The following is a 21,132-nucleotide window of genomic DNA, read 5'->3' as shown; positions in this document are numbered from 1 at the left end:
CAATGCTTGATAAGAAATGTACTCATTATCTTGCCCATGTAATTGTAACCCCTCTGTACAGTATTTTCACAATAAAAAATAAAAATTTTAAAAAAACATGAAAATAAAAAAAATAGAACAAAACTGGTCTGACAGTTACTGAAACTTAACCATTTGTATTAAGAATAGAGCCAAGCCTGGTGCTGGTGGCTCACTCCTGCCATCCTAGCTACTCAGAAGGCTGAGATCTGAGCATCATGGTTCAAAGCTAGCCTGGGCAAGAAAGTCCATGAGACTCTTATTTCCAATAAACCACACAGAAAACAGGAAGTGGCGCTGTGGCTCAAGTGGTAGAGTGCTCGCCTTGAGCAGAAGAGCTCAGGGACAGCACCCAGCCCCAAAGTTCAAGCCCCACGACCGACCAAAAAAAAAAAAAAAAACAGGACCAAATGTTACATTTCAAAGATAAAGCCTTGAGTAACGTAGAGAGTCAGGCATCAGGATGTTTGCAAGCTCAGCCACCTTACTTTGCTTTGATGACTTATTGCCTTGGTTACCGAAATTGTAATCCCCATTTGTTCTGCTTTTGTAACTTGTTTGTCACCTGTGAGTGGCCCCCATGGGCCTTGCCTTTAAGTTCCCTGAGCTATTTGACCTCACCGCTGTTCTTTACTGTCTTGGTATAGTGAGGGCTAGTCACCATGGCTATTATTGATTCCTAGCCTGATTGACTGAGTGTTGGTGATTCCTTTCTTTAGCTGATCGTGGGTTTGTGTCCCACCGGCCCCAGGGAGATTGGGATACTTCACCTGTCCAGCCAGAAGGGCATTTGGTCAACACAGCTATGCTTTGTCCTTGAAACTTGACATAATCAAAAATTTTTTTTAAATTTTTCTTGCTAATAAAACTTGAAAACTTTTATGTAATTATGTTCATTCTGGAGCTTAAATTCAGGGCCTCAAGCTTGGTGCTTTACCACTTGAGCTACAGTTCCACTTCCAGCTTTTTGCTAGCTAATAATTGGTGATAGGAATCTCAGAGATGTTCTAGCCTTGACTGGCTTTCAACCATAATCCTCAGCCTCTTTAGTTGCTAGGATTATAGGTGTGAGTCACCAGGGCCTGACTAGAATACTTTTGCTGTAGGAAAATCCTATTTCCAATGACTACCTCTTCTAGTGTAACTAAAGCCTGGTTTAATTATGATAACTCAATTTTCACTTAATTTTGTTTATTTTGAAAAAAAATAGTACATCTGTGTCAAAAACATTTTCCTCCCTCTTTCCCTCCCTTCCTTCCTTGTTTATTTTGGAGAAGGGCTTCAGTAAGAAGCCCAGACTGGCCTGTAATTCACAATCTTTCTGCCCCAGCCTCCCAGTGCTTGGACTATGGGCATGTGCCACCACATTCAGTGTGTGGTATTTTCTTTTCTTTTTTTTTTTTTTGTCGGTTGTGGGGCCTGAACTCTGGGCCTGGGCGCTGTCCCTCAGCTCTTCAGCTCAAGGCGAGCGCTCTACCACTTGAGCTACAGCGCCACTTGTGGTATTTTCTTAATTTGAATCTTCAATTACAAGAGTAATTTATGCTTCTCAAAAGGAATTCAGAAGTATAGCCATAGTGGAAAAAGTGAAGCCTTGTTCTTTTTGTTACTGGTTTCAGTATATATTTTTGTACTCTTGTGCACTTACAGACATGGTAACTTATATGTGCAAACTATTTTAAGACTATATCATCTGTTCATCAGTTTTTATTTGTAGGGAAATTTGGCTCTATCTTACATTATCAGACATGGTACTTTCTCATGATTTTTGAAATCTTTTTTTTTTTTTGTCAGTTGTGGGGCTTGAACTCTGGTCCTGGTCGCTGTCCCTGAGCTCTTCAGCTCAAGGCGAGTGCTCTACCAGTTGAGCCAATTCTGGTTTTCTGGTGGTTAATTGAAGATCAAAGTTTCATGGACTTTCCTGCCCGGGCTGGCTTTGAATCACAATCCTCAGATCTCAGCCTTCTCAGTAGCTAGGATGACGGGTGTGAGCCACCAGCACCTAGCTGAAGTCTTTTTTAGAAAATAGTACATTTGATAGTATTTGGAAACAGGAATTTTTTATAATATGGTGACTAAAACATTTAGGAATTATTACCATACTAGGTCTGGTAAGCTACAGATTTTGTGGGAAGTCTGGTGGAGAGAAGATGGAAGGCCTGTGACTTTAAGGGAGACAGGAGTTGAGGATTCTGACCCTGATTCACTCAGAATGTTGCCATGACTGGTGCAGATTTATGGGGAGTTAAGGTACTGTGGGCACCGGAGCAGTTTGCCTCTAGTGGTGTCACAAACAGGAAGTTGCCTGGACCTGCATCAAGCTGGCTCTAGGTCAGTGCTGGCAGCATGTGTTGGGAAGATGAGAGGTTGGTGGAGAAACTCACGAGGGATCCCTGTCAGCCGTGCTGCTTTGGCTAGACTCCACAGGAATGTGACAGACATGACATTTTAAAGAGTAAGCTGGGGAAAATGTTAGCACTCTGTGAAGATCAGCTTGAGGAAGTTGAACTATTCGATAAGCAAGTAGGCGCTCGAGTCTTTGCTAAAGCAAATCGAAATGAAATTCTCATTTTCTAGAATTGTTTTGGCAGCTAAATTTAGTGTAGTTGGGAAGTCTGGAAAGGAGAGGTCTTGAAGGGAAGTTGATGTAGATAGACATCAAAGAATGGCAAGAGCATTCAGATGTTAGGTAGATACTTCAGAGATGTTATTTAGTATTTGCTATGAAATTACAGAAGGAGCACATGAAGAAGTTTTGGCTGTCACTAAATAGAAGGTATATTTGTGTGTGTGTGTGTGTGTGTGTGTGTGTGTGTGTTTGTTTGTTTGTGTTTGTTTTCCTGTTGCCACCATTGTTCATTGGGCTTAGAAGAAGGGGGGGGCAGTAAGGGAGACAGCCTCTTAGTAAGTTGGGAGGGATCATGGCTGAATGTGTGGTGTAATACTTTGCCCACCCTTTGTTGACATGACTTTTACAGGTTGAGGTCATTTACAGTAATATAAAGAAATGTCAGCCGGGCGCTGGTGGCTCACGCCTGTAATCCTAGCTACTCAGGAGGCTGAGATCTGAGGATCTCGGTTCAAAGCCAGCCCGGGCAGGAGAGACCGTGAGACTCCTATCTCCAATAAACCACCAGAAAACCGGAAGTGGCGCTGTAGCTCAAGTGGTAGAGTGCTCGCCTTGAGCTGAAGAGCTGAAGGACAGCGCCCAGGCCCAGAGTTCAAGCCCCACGACCGACAAAAAAAAAAAAGAAAGAAATGTCATTGTACCAATTGCAGATGGATTTTGAAAAGTCTCACAAATCCTCCAGTTATACACCCCAAATTTCTCCTGTTCCTTACGGGAGAATATAATATTCTGGGGTCAAAATTCGCCTCTCAGTGGTCTCAGAAGCACCTCCCCAGAATTGAATGATCATCTCCAGTTCTCTTTCCACGACCCTTGCCTTTTTTTGAGTGTTGTCTTTTCCAGCTTGTGAGCCGTTGTTTTAGTTAGAAAAGGTTTTTACCCTTCAGTGTTTTGTTTTCGAGTGGATCCGAACTAACTAAATTTAGGAACATTTTATTTCAGCTCATTCTAGCCTACCGGGTTCAAGCAAATTAAGTACATCATGTGATGTGGTGTGGTACAACACAATAATGCCTGCTTAGGCTTGCCGACAAAAGGGAACCCATGATTCTACCAATGCCACAGCAGCTGTGTGCTCCTCTGCTGAGGCTCAGGAGATAAGAGTCACTGTAGGGCTTCTGTGAGCTGATATGCTGTTACTTATGTCAGACTAAGGCCCCATTTTCTCAACCATGAGAGGTAGAACTGTTTCTCAGATGAGCCTCCTTTTTTTTTTTTTTTGTTGGTCATGGGGCTTGAACTCTGGGCCTGGGTGCTGTCCCTCAGCTCTTCAGCTCAAGGCAAGTGCTCTACCACTTGAGCCACAGCGCCACTTCCCCTTTTCTAAGTGGTTTATTGGAGATAAGAGTCCCATGGCCTTTGCTGCCCTGGCTGGCTTTCAACCGTGATCCTCAATCTCAGCCTCCTGAGTAGCTAGGAGGACAGAGGTGAGCCACCGGTGCCCTGCGAGCCTTTTTTATAGACTCTCTCCCCCATGAAAATAAGTTCTGCCTGTGAGCAAAATTAAGATGAATAGACTTTGCCAGAGAATCATGCAGACATACAGGTACAGAGAACAAAGAAAGGCTTATAGCTGGGAAATGGGGCTGCCAAGACTCCTCCTCACAAGGAAGAATGAGAAGTACCGCCTATGTCTAAGGTGACCTATATAACCTAGGAGGATTAGGAGGGGCTGGAAGGGGCTAGGAGGCGGAGACCTGGTGTGGACGTGTAGGCCAGGGGCTTCATCATGTTGGACTAGGATTTATGGCTGCTGTCCAAATAGTAGATAAGGGTCCTGCGGCTGCCGAGGCCTGAAGGTCATTCCAAGGGGCTCTAGCTGCCTTCTGTGGTGGCAGCTGCCCTAGGGAAGTGCCATCCCGAGGTAGAGGGCCTGGAAGATGATCGCCTACTGCCTTTACTGCAGGGGCCTGGTGCTGCCTAGGAAGGGGCATGCTAAGCTGTGGGGAAGGGAAGGCGTGGACTAAGCTATGGGAAGGGAGCTGCTTTCGCTAACACTGCCTACCTTGGGTTTTCTGTGTGGTCCAATTTAGCCTGCTTGGAGATGAGGTGAGGGTGTTGACTTGGGTTCTTTGTAGCTTAGGAAAATTATAGCCACCAAAACCTTCTCAGTCACCAGCACAAACTCCTGTCATCTGTTGTATCTCTACACCACGGTGTGTTCTCACAGCAGTGGTGTGTGTGCTCTTCTTTCTTTGAAAGCCCTCCTCTGCGGGTAGTTTTAATCTTAGCTCCAACAGAGAATTCCCCTCCCTACAATAGTTAGGTTTCTTTTAGCCTTTTAAATACTTCTTCAATCCACAGATGCTGCTCATAGAAAATTAAAATTATAGCATGCATTTGGGAAAGTGCGGGAGACTGAGTGGAAAAGAGCCTCATGATGGGGCGGAGAAGGAGAGCAGAAGAGAATGGTAGTGTGTTAAGACTGGACTTCTAGGGGCTGGGAAGGTGGCTCAGTGGTAGAGCGCTTGCCTTGCATGCCTGGGTTCGATTCCTCAGCACCACATAAGCAAAACGAAAAAAAAAAGACTGGATTTCTAGAACATAATGATGACATTGTTGATGATTCATTTTAAAAGGAAGAGGTCCATTTTGTGTATATTTCAGCTGCCTGGGGTTTTCCTTCTGGACCTTAGGAGGAAGAAAAGACTCTGGTAGCTCTAAATTCTGGAATGTGCTGAGCCAGGTGCCCCACATTTTGGCTCCAGGGCATTAGAGCTGGGTGTTTTAAAAGGAACATGATGTAAACATAAGGCATACAATCAGAATACAAAATAGCCTGCAGGACATTTTATTTACAGTTGTCTGGCTTTAAGTCATGTGTGTGCATTTTTTCTTTTAGGTTCATTTTCCGGACACTGAAAGAGCAGAATGGCTAAATAAGGTAAGATTAGAATATTACAAATACCATCTATCAGTGGAAATTAGATGAGAAACCATCTTTGCCTATTTGGGGATTTCACTGTGGCACCCTTTGAGTTCTTTCAAAAGCGACAGAGGCTGACTTCTCAGCAGAAAACCCAATTGTAAGTGGTTTGTTACATTCCTTTCTAAGAGGAAGAGCTGTGTCATTAGGCTGAGAAAACATGGTGTGTTTGCATTGCATCACTACTGGCTTGTGTCTTCCTTCCTGAGTAGAGCATGCTAAAGTCAATTTTACAGTGATCACAAGCAGAGTTAAGTAACTGTCAAAACGCAGAACAACATACAATATTTTTATTAATGTTTTTTAATTGGTGTACTGGAATTGGGTCTATTTACCTTGTGTATTGTGCATCTATAGATCTATATAGTGAATACCAGTCTAGATAGCACTTTGCAGCACTAGAAGTTTGTCGAAAAAATTTCAATATTAAGATATAGTTTTAAGATTTCTAGCAATGATAGGACACAAGAGCATATTGGCCAGTTTAGGAAATGGAATCTCTTAGATTCTTCTGCCCAGGCCGGCTTTGAACCAAAATCTTCCAGGTTTTAGCTTTCCCAATAGTGAGGATTATAGTCTTGAGCCACTGATGCCTGGTTGTTGTGATAAGTTTAGGTTAAACTTTAAAGTATACATAACAAGAAGACCATTTCCCCCTTCTTTTCTGTAGAAATGGATTTTTTTTTTCAGGTAAGGGGTAGGTTTATTCAGTAGACCTGCTGGGACCAGGCAAGGTTGGCACTCCACGCAGCTGGGAAAGGCTTAGGAAAGAGAGAGAGCTGGGAAAGAGAGAGAAGAAAGAGAGAGAAAAGAGCTTGAGAAGAGCTAGACAAGAGCAGAGAGAGAGGTAGCCGAGTAAGAACAGCAGCACTCACGTGGTATTCAGGTAAGGGGAAGGTTCATTCATCCTTCTGGCTGGCACTAGGTCATCTTGGTCCTCCACACGGTGGGGAAAGGCCTGGGAAAGAGAGCTGGGAGAGCTGGGAAAGAGAGAGAGAGAGAAGAGCTAGAAAAGAACAGAGAGAGCAGAGAGAGCTAGAAAAGAGCCAGAAATGGATTTTAATAAACTACAGAATTACAATTTTTCATTGTGACCCCAGTGTTACTTTGAATTACAGTGATCAACATGAGTTCTTTTTCCTTCCAGACTGTAAAACACATGTGGCCTTTTATTTGCCAATTTATAGAGAAGCTGTTTCGAGAAACCATAGAACCAGCTGTTCGGGGAGCAAATGCTCACCTCAGTACCTTCAGCTTTACAAAGGTGGACATGGGTTATCAGGTCAGTTACTTCTTGTGTCCTTACTTATGCATACAGTAGGGTTGCTTTGGAAATATAAAAACATCTTAAGCCACCCCAAATGCTGTGGAGGAAAGTGTTTACCAAGAAGAAACATACATGTTTTATGTATGGTTCCTTTAGGGTCTGCCTCTGTATATCCTGGGCTGAATTTCCTTGCTTACAGGAAGTCTGCCTGTGCCCCACTCTGAGTGTGCTTTTGTGCTCAGTTCAACTTTCACATGTCTTTTTACTCCAGATCCTTCTGATAGAATTCAGTCTGACACATTTAAAGTGTGATCCACTAGTTGCCAACGAAGTTAATTTATATTTACTCCTTTCAAGATGTTATAAAGTAATAGCTCATAGTGCTGATCTTGATTAAAGGATCTTATTCATTACATAGATGGAAGGAGATTTTACTGATAGGACTGTATTATGAAAAGGAAAAGGAAAAGTAGTGTCATTTCTAATAAAAGCCACCTGTTAGATTTAAGTGACTCCATCATGGTAGGTTCCTTTTTCTGTGAGTTATGTTTCTTTTGAGACAAGGCCTTGCTGTGCAGCCTTGGCTGGCCACAGACGTGCAGGGTGCCTGCTTCAGCCTCCCAAGTGCTGGGGTTTATAGTAGCTCTCCTTTTATTTTTCAAGCCAGTTTTTATAAGAATTGTATGGTCTGCCCCAAGAATTAGCAACAGTTCACGATAACATGTTTTATATGCCTAATAAAAACTCAGAGTTTGGCCCTACTTTAACACATACACAGCTCGTACATCTCAGTGCACAAAGGAAAGGTGGGCGTCACTGTGCAGTCGTCAGGGTGGAGGCAGGAGGGGCTGAGGGCGTGTCTCGGGTGGCTCTGTGTTATGCTCATCCCATGCTCTCCAGACTGCTGGTCATCTCTCCCCATGAAAGCTGATCTTGTTCATACTGAGAATATTGTCTCTTGGTGCAGTTCTTCTAAATTCTGTGTTTCCCAGTGGAGGCTCATGGGGGCACTTCCCTGTATATCTAGCTGGTTCCTTTAGCTTTGAAGTCTCCACATTCAGGACATTCCTGAGGTGTGGTATCCTGTTCAGATGGCCAAGTACTTGGACAGGATGTTGTGTGACCATGTAAAGTAATGCTTACTTTACTTTCCATATCCAGACGTGACAGCAGCAGTTGAGAATCACAACTCAAAGTTTAAATGCTATAAAGTACCTGTCACAAACTTTCTGGGCAGTATTGATGTTTTAGCTTCAGATAGCATTTTCTTTTCCTACTTTACTCTCCCTTTTATATCCTTCAAAATGGTAAAAGTCTTTCTTTGCTGTGGAGCTGTACAAAAACTAAGGCTAAGTATAGCATGCAAATCATAGTTTGTTGTCCCTTAATGGAAAGAATGCTGATGTTTGTAGAGATAGAAAATTTTAACTGCAGCAGGGTTTATTTTCCGTTCTGTTGCATGTGCTTTGAGTTTTACACTCACTTAATGGACCCTTGGAGAACAGTGATTGCAGTGGAAGAGTCCTGCGTAGCACAAGTGGTTCTGGCACCATTGACCTTGTAATATCTGAGTTGCTATTCTCTGGCATAAAGTTCCTCCTGTTGTCTGGCCCCAGTCCCTCCTGCTGTTGGAAATGTACTTTCTCTCCTGAGCCCTAAACCCTCTTTCTCTGGGAAAAGAAGGGTGTCCATGAGAACAAAAATATGAAATCAGAAAACAGAACAAAATTACTGATAAAGGGCAAAACCTCTCATTAAAAACCTCAAGCAAAGGCTGACTGCTGGTCAGTCTTAGCCTCTTCTCCATCCTTGCTAAAAAGCAATAGACCCTCTCTCCCTCATCCAGGTTTGCCAGGCTGGCAGCTGTGCAGAAGGCACTGACCACCTGGAGGTTTGTCTTCAGCTGCACTGAGCTTCTGTATTAGTTGGAAGAGTACAATAAAAATAATTTCTATGTAGTGTCAATAGCATTGATAGGATCGTCATGCTGACCAAGTCAAGATTATGTTTTACTTATGCTCCTGTGAGTCAAGGCTGTGTTTTTGCTGTTTTGCTTCTGTAACTTGGCTTGCTTCCCTCAGTAGCAAGGCCTTAAGCCCACAGGTGACATCACCACTGTCCTCCAATTGAAGACCACCGTCCCACTATGGGTGGCTATTGCAAATTATTACTATGATATTTACTATAAAGAACAAATGAATTTAAAGGCCATATAACCATAACCAATGAAAATGTGCCAGACCTGCCTTGCATTGCTCGTCTGTGTAACTCTAGGTAACCTACCCCTATAAAAACCCATCCTACCCGGAGCTCACGGCTGTTCTCCCACTTTGCTAGGAACCGGACCTGCGTTGCTGTAATAAAGTTCCTAGCTCCTTTAGCTGGGTATCTTTGAGTCTCTTTTGGATCCGTGATATTATAACCTCTGACAAGTAGTCCCCACCCTAGCAATCTACAATTCTGTTTGTGCAACATGCCTTGTCAGTGACAGGGCAGTGATCTTGGTTGTGCTGCTTTTTGACCTAAAATGGCATTTTACATGGAGGAGGTGAATGTGTTGGCCAAAGTAAGGGTAATCAGTCTGAGCTGCCCCGTTTTCACTGACCCACAGAGCTGGTTGAGTTTCTGAGTGATTACTTGCTTTTAGATATCTTAGCTAGAATCATGAGGGAAACTCCTGGAACCTGGGTGGTAAGAAAGGTGCAGATTCCCAGTGAAGTTTACATGCAGTTTTGTAGCTCTGTCAGAGACCGGGACAGCCAGCCTGTCATCTGTACTCTGAAGGGTTCTCCTCATATCTAGTTCTAGTGCTACTAGGAACGTAAAGAACTTTCTTCAGAGCTGTCCCATATTTATAAATGAGAAGAAGGTTTGAAGGCCCTTGAGATACATGTTACAAATCTACCTTTTGTGTTTGTGGAATTATTTCCTTTACCATGTATTAATGTTTGAAGCTAGTCTGAGCAGGGGTCTGTGAAACTCATCTCTAATCAATCACCAAGAAACCTTCAAGTGATAGAGTGCTAGCCTCTAGTAAAAAAGGTCATGGACAGTGTTCAGGCCCTGGATTCAAGCTTTAAGCCCCAGGACACACACACACACACACACACACACACACACACACACGCACGCACGCGCGCCCCAGGACACACACACAGTGTTCAGGCCCTGGATTCAAGCTTCAAGCCCCAGGACACACACACACACCCTGGATTCAAGCCTCAAGCCCAGGACACACACACACCCTGGATTCAAGCCTCTCAAGCCCCAGGACACACACACACCCTGGATTCAAGCCTCTCGAGCCCCAGGACACACACACACACACACACACACACACTTCATATACAATTTGTCTTTTTTCTTTCTGAGACAAGGTCTCTATATAGCCTAGGTTGACTCAAACTCAATGATCCTCCTGATTTTGTCTCCTTAGTGTTGGAAATTACAGTCATATCCAACTTTCCAACTTGTCTTTCTTTCTTTCTTCCTTCCTTTCTTTCTTTCTTTCTTTCTTTCTTTCTTTCTTTCTTTCTTTCTTTCTTTCTTTCTTTCTTTCTTTCTTTCTTTCTTTCTTTCTGTCTCTCTGTCTCTGTCTGTCTCTGTCTGTCTCTCTCTCTTGCTCGCTCATGGGGCCTGAACTCTGGGCCTGGGCACTGTCCCTTAGCTCTTCAGCTCAAGGCTAGCACTCTACCACTTGAGCTACAGTGCCACTTCTGGCTTTTTCTGCTTATATAGTGCTGAGGAATTGAACCCAGGGCCTCATGCACACGAGGCAAGCACTCTACCACCTTCCCAGCCTCTCCAGCTTGTCTTTCCTTACTTCAAAAGCCTTGTTTTTATGAAAATCTCAAGTGAAAAGTTTTGATACATAAATAAAAAATACAGGCAAGTTATGTTTTAAATAATGTAGTGAAGATGGAATAGAGTAAAATGGTCAGAGTTAATGGAAAGAAATGAGATTGTAGGATTTAGAAACGGACTGGGGGTGTGGCTGTGACAAAGGCCAGCTGTAAGCAATAAGCCAAGCTAACACACAAGGCTCAGTTCAAGCCTTGGTACTAGATGGGGGGAGAGGGAGAAGGAAGGGAGAGACAACAATATTTAATGTTGATTGAGTACTACATGACAGGCAGTATACTTGATACTTTACATTCATTGTGTCATTTAACTTCCCAACAATTCAATGAGGTTAGGTGCCCTTGTCGTTTTTATATCACAGGTAAGGAAGCTATGAAACAGAGGCCAAATAACTTCTTGAAGGCCAAACAGAATGTTCTGAAAGTCGAACATTAATTCCTGTAGTATGCTGCTAATCCTTTTTCTTGTTACCTCTTTGTTATATTGTTTTTTAAGAAAAATTCTTGTTTTTTAAAATAAGTTACTTCTTATTTCAGCCCCTTAGGGTCAATGGTGTTAAGGTATATACTGAAAATGTAGACAAAAGACAAATTATTCTGGACCTTCAAATTAGGTAAGTTTTTATTTGCATTATATTTTGCCATAGTTAATGACAAAGAATGTCACTTAGCTATTCCCATAGGTAGAAGATATGATGGAACATGCTTCTTACTGTTCTTTTTGGGAATTTAAATTTTCTAGTATATCAAAATTTTATTCACCTTCTGAATTTTAGTGCCTAACATCCTAGGTAACTGTCATTCATAAAATGTGTCAAAGAAATTGAATATACTATAAGAAAAGAAAGAAAGCTAAACACAACTAATATCCCTTATGAACTTTATGCAAAAATTGTAAACACTACATCAGTAAGCTAAACTCAGCAGCATATTAAATTGGTTATACACCACAAAGTAAAATTTATTCCTAGAATGTAAAGATAAATATATGAAAATCAGTCAGTATAATACACCACATTAACAGAAAGGAGGTTAATTATATAATTGTCTCACTTGAGGCAAAAACACGGAATTTTATGATAAAAACAAATGTTTTATCTAGAGCAGATAGCCAGAAAAGGAAATAAACGACACTCAAATGGGAAAGGGATAGGGAAATTTTCTCTGTTCATAAAGATATAGTCTTCTATATAGAAATCTCTATGGGTAGGTAAAAATCAGGGGATCATGATTCAAGACCAGCTATCACAAAAAGAGGTTTGTAAACCTTCATCTTTAATGGTTGGGAGCAGTGGCATGCGCCTGTCATCCCCAGAAACATCAGGAAGTACAAAGAGGACTACAACCCAGACTGACTGTACCTTGAAAATACCCAAGGCAGAAAGGGCCTGGAGGTATGGCTCAGATGGTAGAGTACCTGCGTAGTCAGCACTAGAACTCAGGATCAGTTCTCAGTAGGTGTGGGGAGGAGGAGAGGGAGGGAAGAATGCTAAGAAGGAAATCCTAAAGATTCCAAAAAAGACCTATTAGAACTAGTAAATGAATTCAGCAATGTAGAAGTAGACAAAGTCTGCATACAAAAATCAATTGCATTTTTGTACACTAATAAACAGTGAACCAATAAACAATTGAAACTAAGGATACCATTCCACATTTAATAGAATTAAAGTATATAAAAGTCTTAGGAATAAACTTAACTAAGCTTGTAAAAGACTTGTACAATGAAAACTAGAAAACATTACTGAAGGAAATTAAAGACAGTACATATAAATGCTCTATGTTAATGAATTGCATACCTTAATATTGTTAAAATGTCAGTATTACCCAAAGCTATCTTAGTGCAATCTCCATAATCATAAATCTGAGCTATAAGTTAATAGAATAGACAACTTTTAAAATGACATACATAAACTAAGCAGCTATTAAAAATGGACAAAACATTTGGCAAGATCTTTCTTCAATGAAGGTATACAAGTGATCACTATACACATAAAAAGATACTCAACTCAAAATCATTAGGAAAATGTAAACCACAGAGAGATACTACTTCATTCACAGTAGTGTAACTACCAACAAACCAGAGAGGAAATGGACATTGGACAACTTGAGTACTATTGGTGGGAATTTAAAATGGTTTAGCTGAAAACACCATAGCAGTTTCCCCTAAAACCATAAAAATACAATTACCATAGGATCCAGCAATTCCACTTCTGTTTGTATTGACTTAGTCCTTTTCTGTTGCTACAGCAGAATATCTGAGACTGTGTGGTCCATATTTCAGCGTACAGTGCTGGAGGTGGGATCTTTAAGATCAGGTGTTTACAATTGGGTCTTTTGCTGCTTCAGCTCAGGTGCAAACTGGAAAGCCTAGGTTGGGTATGGGCAAAGGAGTGAGAATATGCAATATAAATTTGCTTTATAAAACCCCTTCTCCAGGTAACTAAGAGGGACACGTGCAAAAAAGACATTAATACATCCATAAGATCTCCTTTCCCAGAATTCAGTCCTACCTCCCAGCACTGTGGTACTGAAAAGCTAGGATTCTTTTGGAAGACCTACTCAGTCCGTATCATAAATATGCCCAAAATACTTGGAAGCAGAGGCTGGACAGATACCTGTCCACCACTGTTCCAACATCATCACAGTCAGGTATGGCATCACTGCACGCATGACAGTGGTCCGTGATTATTTCCTTGCCTAGGAACATTGTAGCCATTGAGGTTCAGGTAGGTACACTCTACGATGGTCACACAGTGACCAAATTCTCAGATTTGTTGCTGTTACATCATACATGACTTCAATTTATAGTAGCTGAAAGCAACTCAGGTGTCCCAAGACAGGTCCGGGGTATATGGTATACGCTACATCATACACCTTGGTATCGACAGTCAATACTCAGCCAGTCACATGCTACATGGTTAATCCTTGAGGACATTGGTTAACTGAAATAAGTCAGAACAAAAAAGGCAGGGACTGTATGAATCTACTTGTAGTCCCTTGCGTAATTAAAGTCGTGAAGGCAGAAAGCAGAGCAGTGAGCATCAGTGACCTGAGGAGGAATGAGCAGTCAGTTGGTAATGGATACAGAATTTTTGTTTGCAAGATGTGAAAGTTCTCGAGATGAGTGGTGCTGGTGGTTGTGTGGCATTATGTGTGTATATAATATCACTAAGCCATACACTTCACAATTCGTATTTTTTTTTTGGGGGGTCCGGTCATGGGGCCTGAACTCTGGGCCTGGGCGCTGTCCCTCAGCTCTTCAGCTCAGGGCAAGCACTCTACCACTTGAGCCACAGCGCCATTTCCGGCTTTTTTCTTTTTGCTTATGTGGTGCTGAGGAATCAAACCCAGGGCCTTATGCATGCAAGGCAAGCAAGCGCTCTACCACTGAGCCACCTTCCCAGCCCTAAGCCATACACTTCAAAATAGTGAAGTTTATGTTACATGTAGCTTCACATATCTTTTAAATTGTCTTTTGAAGAAGAATTTACCAAAATGGTGCTAATTGAAATGAACTCCAAGAAATGGAAACAAGATGTTTCTTACTGTACTGTTTGTATTTATTTCTGTTTTCTTTCTTTTTTCCTTTGGTTTATTAATTTTTGTCATTATTTTCGATTTTTGTACCCTTTTTCTTATATATGTTTATCTGATTTGGGAAGGAGAAGGGCAAGGGAAAATCACAGAAACAATGGGATAAAGGGTGAACCAATTCAGCAGTGATGTTCACTAAACACTGTTGAAAAAGAGCTTTACAATTTGCGGGGTGGGGTGGGGTGGGGGTAAAGTGGGAGGAAGTGAAGGGAGGGGTTAACTTTAAAAAGAATGTATTCATTACCTGACTTATGTAACTGTAACCCTTCTGTATATCTCCTTTATAATAAAATTGAAATAAAGCAATTTAGCTAGGTGCCGGTGGCTCACGCCTGTCGTCCTAGCTACTGAGGAGGCTGAGATCTGAGGATTGCAGTTCAAAGCCAGCCCGGGCAGGAAAGTCCGTGAGACTCTTATCTCCAATAAACCACCAGAAAACTGGAAGTGTTGCTGTGGTTTAAGGGTGCTCACCTTGATCGGAAGAGCTGAGGGACAGCGCCCAGGCTCGAAGTTCAAGCCCCACGACCAACAACAACAAAAAAAGAATTTACCATGGACCGGGTCTATCATGATAAAAGTAGCTTTCCTTGTTTCTTATTCTTGTTCTTTTTTTTTTTTTTTGTCAGTCATGGGGCTTGAATTCTGTGTCTGGGCACTGTCACTCAACCCTTTAGATCAAGGCTAGCAGTCTACCACTTGAGCCACAGCGCCACTTCTGGTTTTCTGGTGGTTAATTGGAGATAAGAGTCTCACAGACTTTGCTGCCTGGGCTGGCTTTGAACCATGATCCTCAGATCTCATCCTCCTGAGTAGCTAGGATTACAAGCGTGAGCCACCGGCATCTAGCTGCTTTTTGTTTATTTGTTTTAGCAGGGTTTTTGTTTTTGTTTTTTTGGTCCGGGGTGGGGCCTGAACTCTGGGCCTGGGCGCTGTCCCTCAGCTCTTCAGCTCAAGGCTAGCGCTCTACCACTTGAGCCACAGCGCCACTTCTGGCTTTTTTATTTTTTTGCTTATGTAGTGCTGAAGAATCGAACCCAAGGCCTCAGGCATGCAAGGCCAGCGCTCTACCACTGAGCCACCTTCCCAGCCCCTGTTTGAGCAAGGTTTTATTTTAGTATAGCTGGGTTATGCCAAGAGGGAGGGGTCCTGTTTGCATTGCATGACTACACTGAAAGTAGGTGTCATAGTAGACTCACACGTGTTTGGGATGACTTAATCATCGAGTAAAATCTGAACCCCAAAAAGATTGCTGCTTCTAATTTTTGATATTACAGAGCCTGTACTACCTAAGTGAGCATTTTTTTGTGGGGCGGGGGGAGGAGAATACCACTATTTTCATGGTAGTGGTAAAATGAAATTCAGGCTTTTTTGGCACTTTCAGGATGGGCAATCTACCACTTGAGATGTGCCTTCAGCCCCTTTTGCATTGGTTCTTTTCTTTTTTTTTTTTTGGGTCTGGTCGTGGAGCCTGAACTCTGGGCCTGGGCGCTGTCCCTCAGCTCTTCAGCTCAAGGCTAGCGCTCTACCACTTGAGCCACAGCGCCACTCCGGCTTTTTTCTTTTTGCTTATGTGGTGCTGAGGAATGGAACCCAGGGCCTCAGGCATACAAGGCGGGCGCTCTACCACTGAGCCACCTTCCCAGCCCTGCATTGGTTATTTTCAAGAGAGGGTCTTGCTGTATGTTCCAGTTGGTCTGGGCTGCACTCTTCCTACCTGTGCTTCTCCATGCTGCCACACCTGGACAGCCACTACAGCCAGCTGCTGAGCGGACGTAGTCCTCCCCGCTGATCTTACCTTAGATCCCCTAATAGTCACTCTCCCAGTAGCTGGGATTGCAGGCTGGAACCACTGCATCTGGCTAAACCTGAACTTCTTTTGTGTTTGTGTGTGTGTGTGTGTGTGTGTGTGTGTGTGTGTGCATGTACACAAGTGCACAAAGCGTGCACATGTGTGTTAGTACTGGGGCTTGAACCCAGGGCCCCAGGCACTGCCCAAACTTGTTTTGCTCAAAGCTACTGCTCTACCACTTGAGCCACCATCTACTTTTGGTGTTTTGGTAGTTAATTGGAGATAGGAGTATCACAGACTTCCCTGCACGGGCTGGCTTTGAATCTCGATCCTCAGATGTCAGCTTGTTAGTAGCTAGGATTACAGGTGTGAGCCACTGGGGCCCAGCAGCTATAGTTTTTAACCAATGATTAAGAAAAGACTTCCACTTACTTCGTGTAATGCAGAATTTTTTCTGTGTTAGTTTTGTAGGAAATTGTGAGATTGATTTGGAGATCAAACGATACTTTTGTAGAGCTGGTGTGAAAAGTATACAGGTAAGTTTGTCAGATTTTCAGCTTTAAGTTCTCCAAGTTGTATCAGAAGAAAATTGTCAAGTTTGTACTTGCTTAGTAGGTTTTGGAAGTAAGTTTGTCTTTATGGTCGTAGTTGGAAGAAGCATGAAGTTAGGTGCGTGACCCTGTAGAACTGGGTTCTCTGACTTGCTCTGCTTTCCTGAGGGCAGGTCCATGGGACGATGCGTGTGATCCTGGAGCCGCTCATCGGAGACATGCCCTTGGTGGGAGCTTTGTCCATCTTCTTCCTTAGAAAACCCGTAAGTCCCTATTTACCTCGAGTTTATCTACCCATTTGTAACAAGACCAATACAGACAACAGAAAGACAAAATTATGCCCGTAACTCACGTTTCCCCTTTCCAGTGCACGTGGATTTTCTATTGCTTTTCACCTTCACGGAGGCTTCTTTCTCCCTCCTTCCCCCACCCTTTCCTCCTCCACTCCCCCACTTCTTCCTCCGCGGTGCTGGAGTTTGAGCTCAGGCCTCCCACTTGCCAGATAGGTACTATGTCACTTAAGCCATGCCTCTACCCTTTTTTGCTTTAGTGATTTTTAAGATAGGGTTGTGCATTTTTTGCCAACGTCTGACCCAGGATCATGATACTATTACTCTTACCTGTGCTTCTGCATGGCTGGATCATAGACGTGACCTACCAGGCCTGACCTGTTGGTTGAGATGGATGTATTGCTAAGTTTTTGCCCAGGCTGTCTTTGAACTATGACCTTTCTAATCTTTGCTTCCTGAGTAACTGGGATTAAAGGTGTGCCTAATCATATCTAGCCCTGAAAAAAAGTTTTTAAAAAAGTATAGGTTATAGCTCACCTTTGATTCAGCACCTATCACTGAGTATAATTTTAAGGTATTTGCTGAATTAATTCTCATGTGCCTAAAGCTAAATAATGCTTCCCATTACTGATCATGAACTAAGATCATGAACTATTTGTCAAAGTGACACCACTGATCAATATTGGAACATGCATGTAGACCTACATTAGTCTGACACAGAATCCATGTTCCTCAACACTGTGTTACTGTTACACTGTGAGCTCTCCCACTGACCACTGGAGATGAGTGCAACGGCCTTTTAGATGCATTTCCCTCCCTTTCTGTGGTTGAGTTTGATGAAGTACACATATAGCTTTGTGTAGTGTGTTTTTAAAAGACATAAAAGTTCTTTTTATTGACCTAACACTTGGATAAGCCATATATTATTGTTAGATATACATTTTTTTTTTTTTTGGGTCCGGTCGTGGGGACCTGGCCTGGGCGCTGTCCCTCAGCTCTTCAGCTCAAGGCTAGCAATCTGTCCCTTGAGCCACAGCACCACTTCTGGCTTTTTTCTTTTTGTTTATGTGGTGCTGAGGAATCGAATCCAGGGCCTCATGCATGCAAGGCAAGCGCTCTACCACTGAGCCACCTTCCCAGCCCCTACATTTTTTTGTTGTTATCAGTAGTTAGTGCTTACTACTCATTATTAGCACTAAAACAAGGTAACAAAGCAGTTCGTTATTCCTGTCAGAGCCATTCCTTCTAACCTGGGTTCTTATAGCCTCCAGCTGGCATTAGCTTTAGTGCAGGGACTAGGGAAACCTGACCCTGCTGGTGTTGTCTTGTCCTTAACAGAAAAGGTCACAATGATGTCAAGAGCATCTCTGGTCTCCACCACTGCTCTTGTGAAGTTCTGAAGGCACTGAGAAAAATGTCAGGCCCGGTTATCTCCTCCTCTCGACCTACTCCTCCTGAGAATGCCATCTTTATCTCCTCCTCTCGACCTACTCCTCCTGAGAATGCCATCTTTTCTTTCTTTCTTTTTTTTTTTCAAAAAATTTTTTATTGTGATTAAGTGGTTACATAATTTCCCAAATTTCACAGTATTGTGGGATAGTGATGCTTAGTTAAAGTCACAAACACATCCTCACTTTCATGGGGCAAATGTCTTTCATGCTTTATAATCTTTATGAGTTCTGTGAGCTTTGCAATACAGTTATCTCTTCCACATCGGATGATGTGTACATTTCTTTTGTTTTGCATAGCACCAGCGGTTCCCTCTTTCCCACTTGTTCCCTCCCTCCCATCGCTTCCATTGAGTTGCTTAGTTCATTTTGATCAATGACCAGTAGGGCTAATGGGTCCCGCTGTTGTATGTTTTTCCTTGATTCCCTCTAGTTCTGTGTCGTCCTCCAGGTTTCCCTCCAGTATGCACATATATACCATATATGTGGTCAGCAGCATGGGGTTATTTAGTAGTGATTCAACCAGATAAGTGGAAGTCTTTTGTTTCTTAATTAAGTCTTGTTAATTTTGTCGTATCACCTTACGTTTTGGATTTAACATCCTTATCAGGGAGAGCATGTACCGTTTGTCTCTTTGCTTGGCTTACCTCGCTCATCATGATTTCTTCTAGCTCCATCCATTTCCCTGCAAATGCCATCATTTTGTCCTTTCTAATGGCTGCATAATATTCCATTGTCTACAGATAGCACAATTCTTGGATCCGGAGAATGCCATCTTAAGACCTTTTGATTCTTTATATTTCCTGCTGGAAATCTTGGTCCCTTGGATCAAGATCCTCTAGTAAGCTATTGAACCACAGAAACCACACAGAGTTTAGTGAGTGTTGCACCTGGTGGTATATAGGCAACCTAGACAAGTCCCTGGGGAAGGCCTTTGACATCATGTATAACTTAACATGAGTGTGTTTGAGTGGTTTGTGCATTTGGTTGTTAAAATGTGGGTTTATCTAAGCCCAACCAACTGTGGTGTGAGAAGTACTTTTTCTGTGTAAAAACATGAGAGGAGGGGCTGGGAAGGTGGCTCAGTGGTAGAGCGCTTGCCTTGCATGCATGAGGCCCTGGGTTCGATTCCTCAGCACCACATAAGCAGAAAAATCCAGAAGTGGCACTGTGGCTCCAGTGGTAGAGTGCTAGCCTTGAGCTGAAGAGCTGAGGGACAGCGCCCAGGCCCAGAGTTCAGACCCCACGACCGGACCAAAAAAAAAAACAAAAAAAAAATGAGAGGATCTGTGTTCTCACTGTCTGTTAAGGTAGGGTTTTTACTCTTGATGGCTTATTACTTAAATAATAGTCTTATTTTGAATGCATTTTAAGTACTTTGGGCATGGTAAAACCAAAGGCAATTCAAAGTGCTAGATGTGTGTATCCAGTGGTAGTGCACTAACCTAGCAAGCATGAGGGCCTGAATTCAAACTTTAGTCTCACTTTTTCCCACAAAGATGAAAAGGGATGTCTGCCAGATTTTACTTTGTTAAAATTTTTTGAGCAATAAAAGATTTAAAAGACAATATTGTAAGAAATTGACTTCATTTATGACTATTAAAAAACTAATCTTTTAACAAATTCTCCAAATTTTTTTTAGTTTACCATCATTGACTAGGGACTTTTTTAAAAAAACTTTTTTTTGATGGTACTGGGGCTTGAACTGAACTTGTTCAGTTTTCCTGGTCATGGCTGGTGCTCTACTGCTTGAGCAATGTCTCTAGTCAGTCATTACTGGTTAATTGGAGATGGAGTTTCACGGACTTTAAAACGCAGGCAGATATTCTTCAGGTCTCACCCTTATGAGTAGATAGAGTTACAGGCCTGAGCCACTGGTGTCCTACAGGCTAGGATTTTTTTTTTTTTTGGCCAGTCCCGGGGCTTGAACTTAGGGTATGGGCACTGTCCCTGAGCTTCAGATTTTGCTCAGGGATAGCACTCTATCACTTGAGCCACAATACCACTGGCTTTTTCTATTTATGTGGTACTGAGGAGTTGAACCCAGGACTTTGTGCATGCTAAGTAAACACTACCACTAAGCCACATTCCCAGCCCATTATTCTAAATAATTTAAAGAAAGGGTTGGGTGTGTTTGTTTTGTTGTTGTTTATGGCCTGGAATGTAACAGAACTTTAGTTTGGATCTTCCACAGATAATTTACTTATAAACAGCAGTATAGCATTCATTTCAAGTGCATTCTTAGTGCCTTGAAGAAAAGGATGAGGCCGAAAAGTTCAGAATTACTCATTTCCTTATATGGTGAGTAAAGCTACTGCAAGCACTTCAGAAGGAATTTTTCAGTTACTTTTAACTGGAAAATATGAGAATAGATTTACTGTTAATTGCCAACTAAACTTTCATGACACTGGTGAGAAATATAACTGGCAGGGTTTTTTATTTCATTATTTTTTACTGTCAAGGTGATTCAGAAGTAGAGTACAGAGGCCTGTCTAAAACCTTTATACATGTTGGTGCTTGCTGATTTGTTTAGGTTTGTTTGATACTGCAGTGCTTTGTAGTGCTTATGAAGAGGACACCAAGAATTCTCGAAGTGATCAACGTTTGGAGCCAGGGGGAAGTCAGGCTTGGTACTGCTACTGCATTGCCCAACTCTTGGTTGTTTCTTTCCTGCTATGTGCTTGGCACAACTTACTTCATTTTTCTGTGCTTTAATTTTCCTATGTATAACAAGTTTTCCTGTCTCTAACGAGAAGTGTA

At 42.3% G+C, this 21,132-nt stretch overlaps 1 protein-coding gene across 1 annotated transcript in view; it reads left to right on the top strand.

The window, feature by feature from the left end:
• Positions 1 to 5,494: 5,494 nt before the first annotated feature.
• Esyt2 (extended synaptotagmin-like protein 2) overlaps positions 5,495 to 21,132 on the top strand; it is a 68,382-nt gene continuing 52,744 nt past the window's right edge. The window contains exons 1-5 of the mRNA XM_013033638.1: positions 5,495 to 5,531; positions 6,721 to 6,855; positions 11,238 to 11,314; positions 16,547 to 16,619; positions 16,808 to 16,897. Coding sequence (XP_012889092.1) covers positions 6,733 to 6,855; positions 11,238 to 11,314; positions 16,547 to 16,619; positions 16,808 to 16,897 — 363 coding nt within the window. The 5' untranslated portion in view covers positions 5,495 to 5,531; positions 6,721 to 6,732. The remainder of the gene's footprint in view (positions 5,532 to 6,720; positions 6,856 to 11,237; positions 11,315 to 16,546; positions 16,620 to 16,807; positions 16,898 to 21,132) is intronic.

Source organism: Dipodomys ordii, unplaced genomic scaffold (genome assembly GCF_000151885.1).
Source record: "Dipodomys ordii isolate 6190 unplaced genomic scaffold, Dord_2.0 Scaffold173, whole genome shotgun sequence".
In the NCBI taxonomy this organism is placed as follows: Eukaryota; Metazoa; Chordata; class Mammalia; order Rodentia; family Heteromyidae; genus Dipodomys; species Dipodomys ordii.
This window is presented reverse-complemented; position numbering and strand designations above follow the sequence as displayed.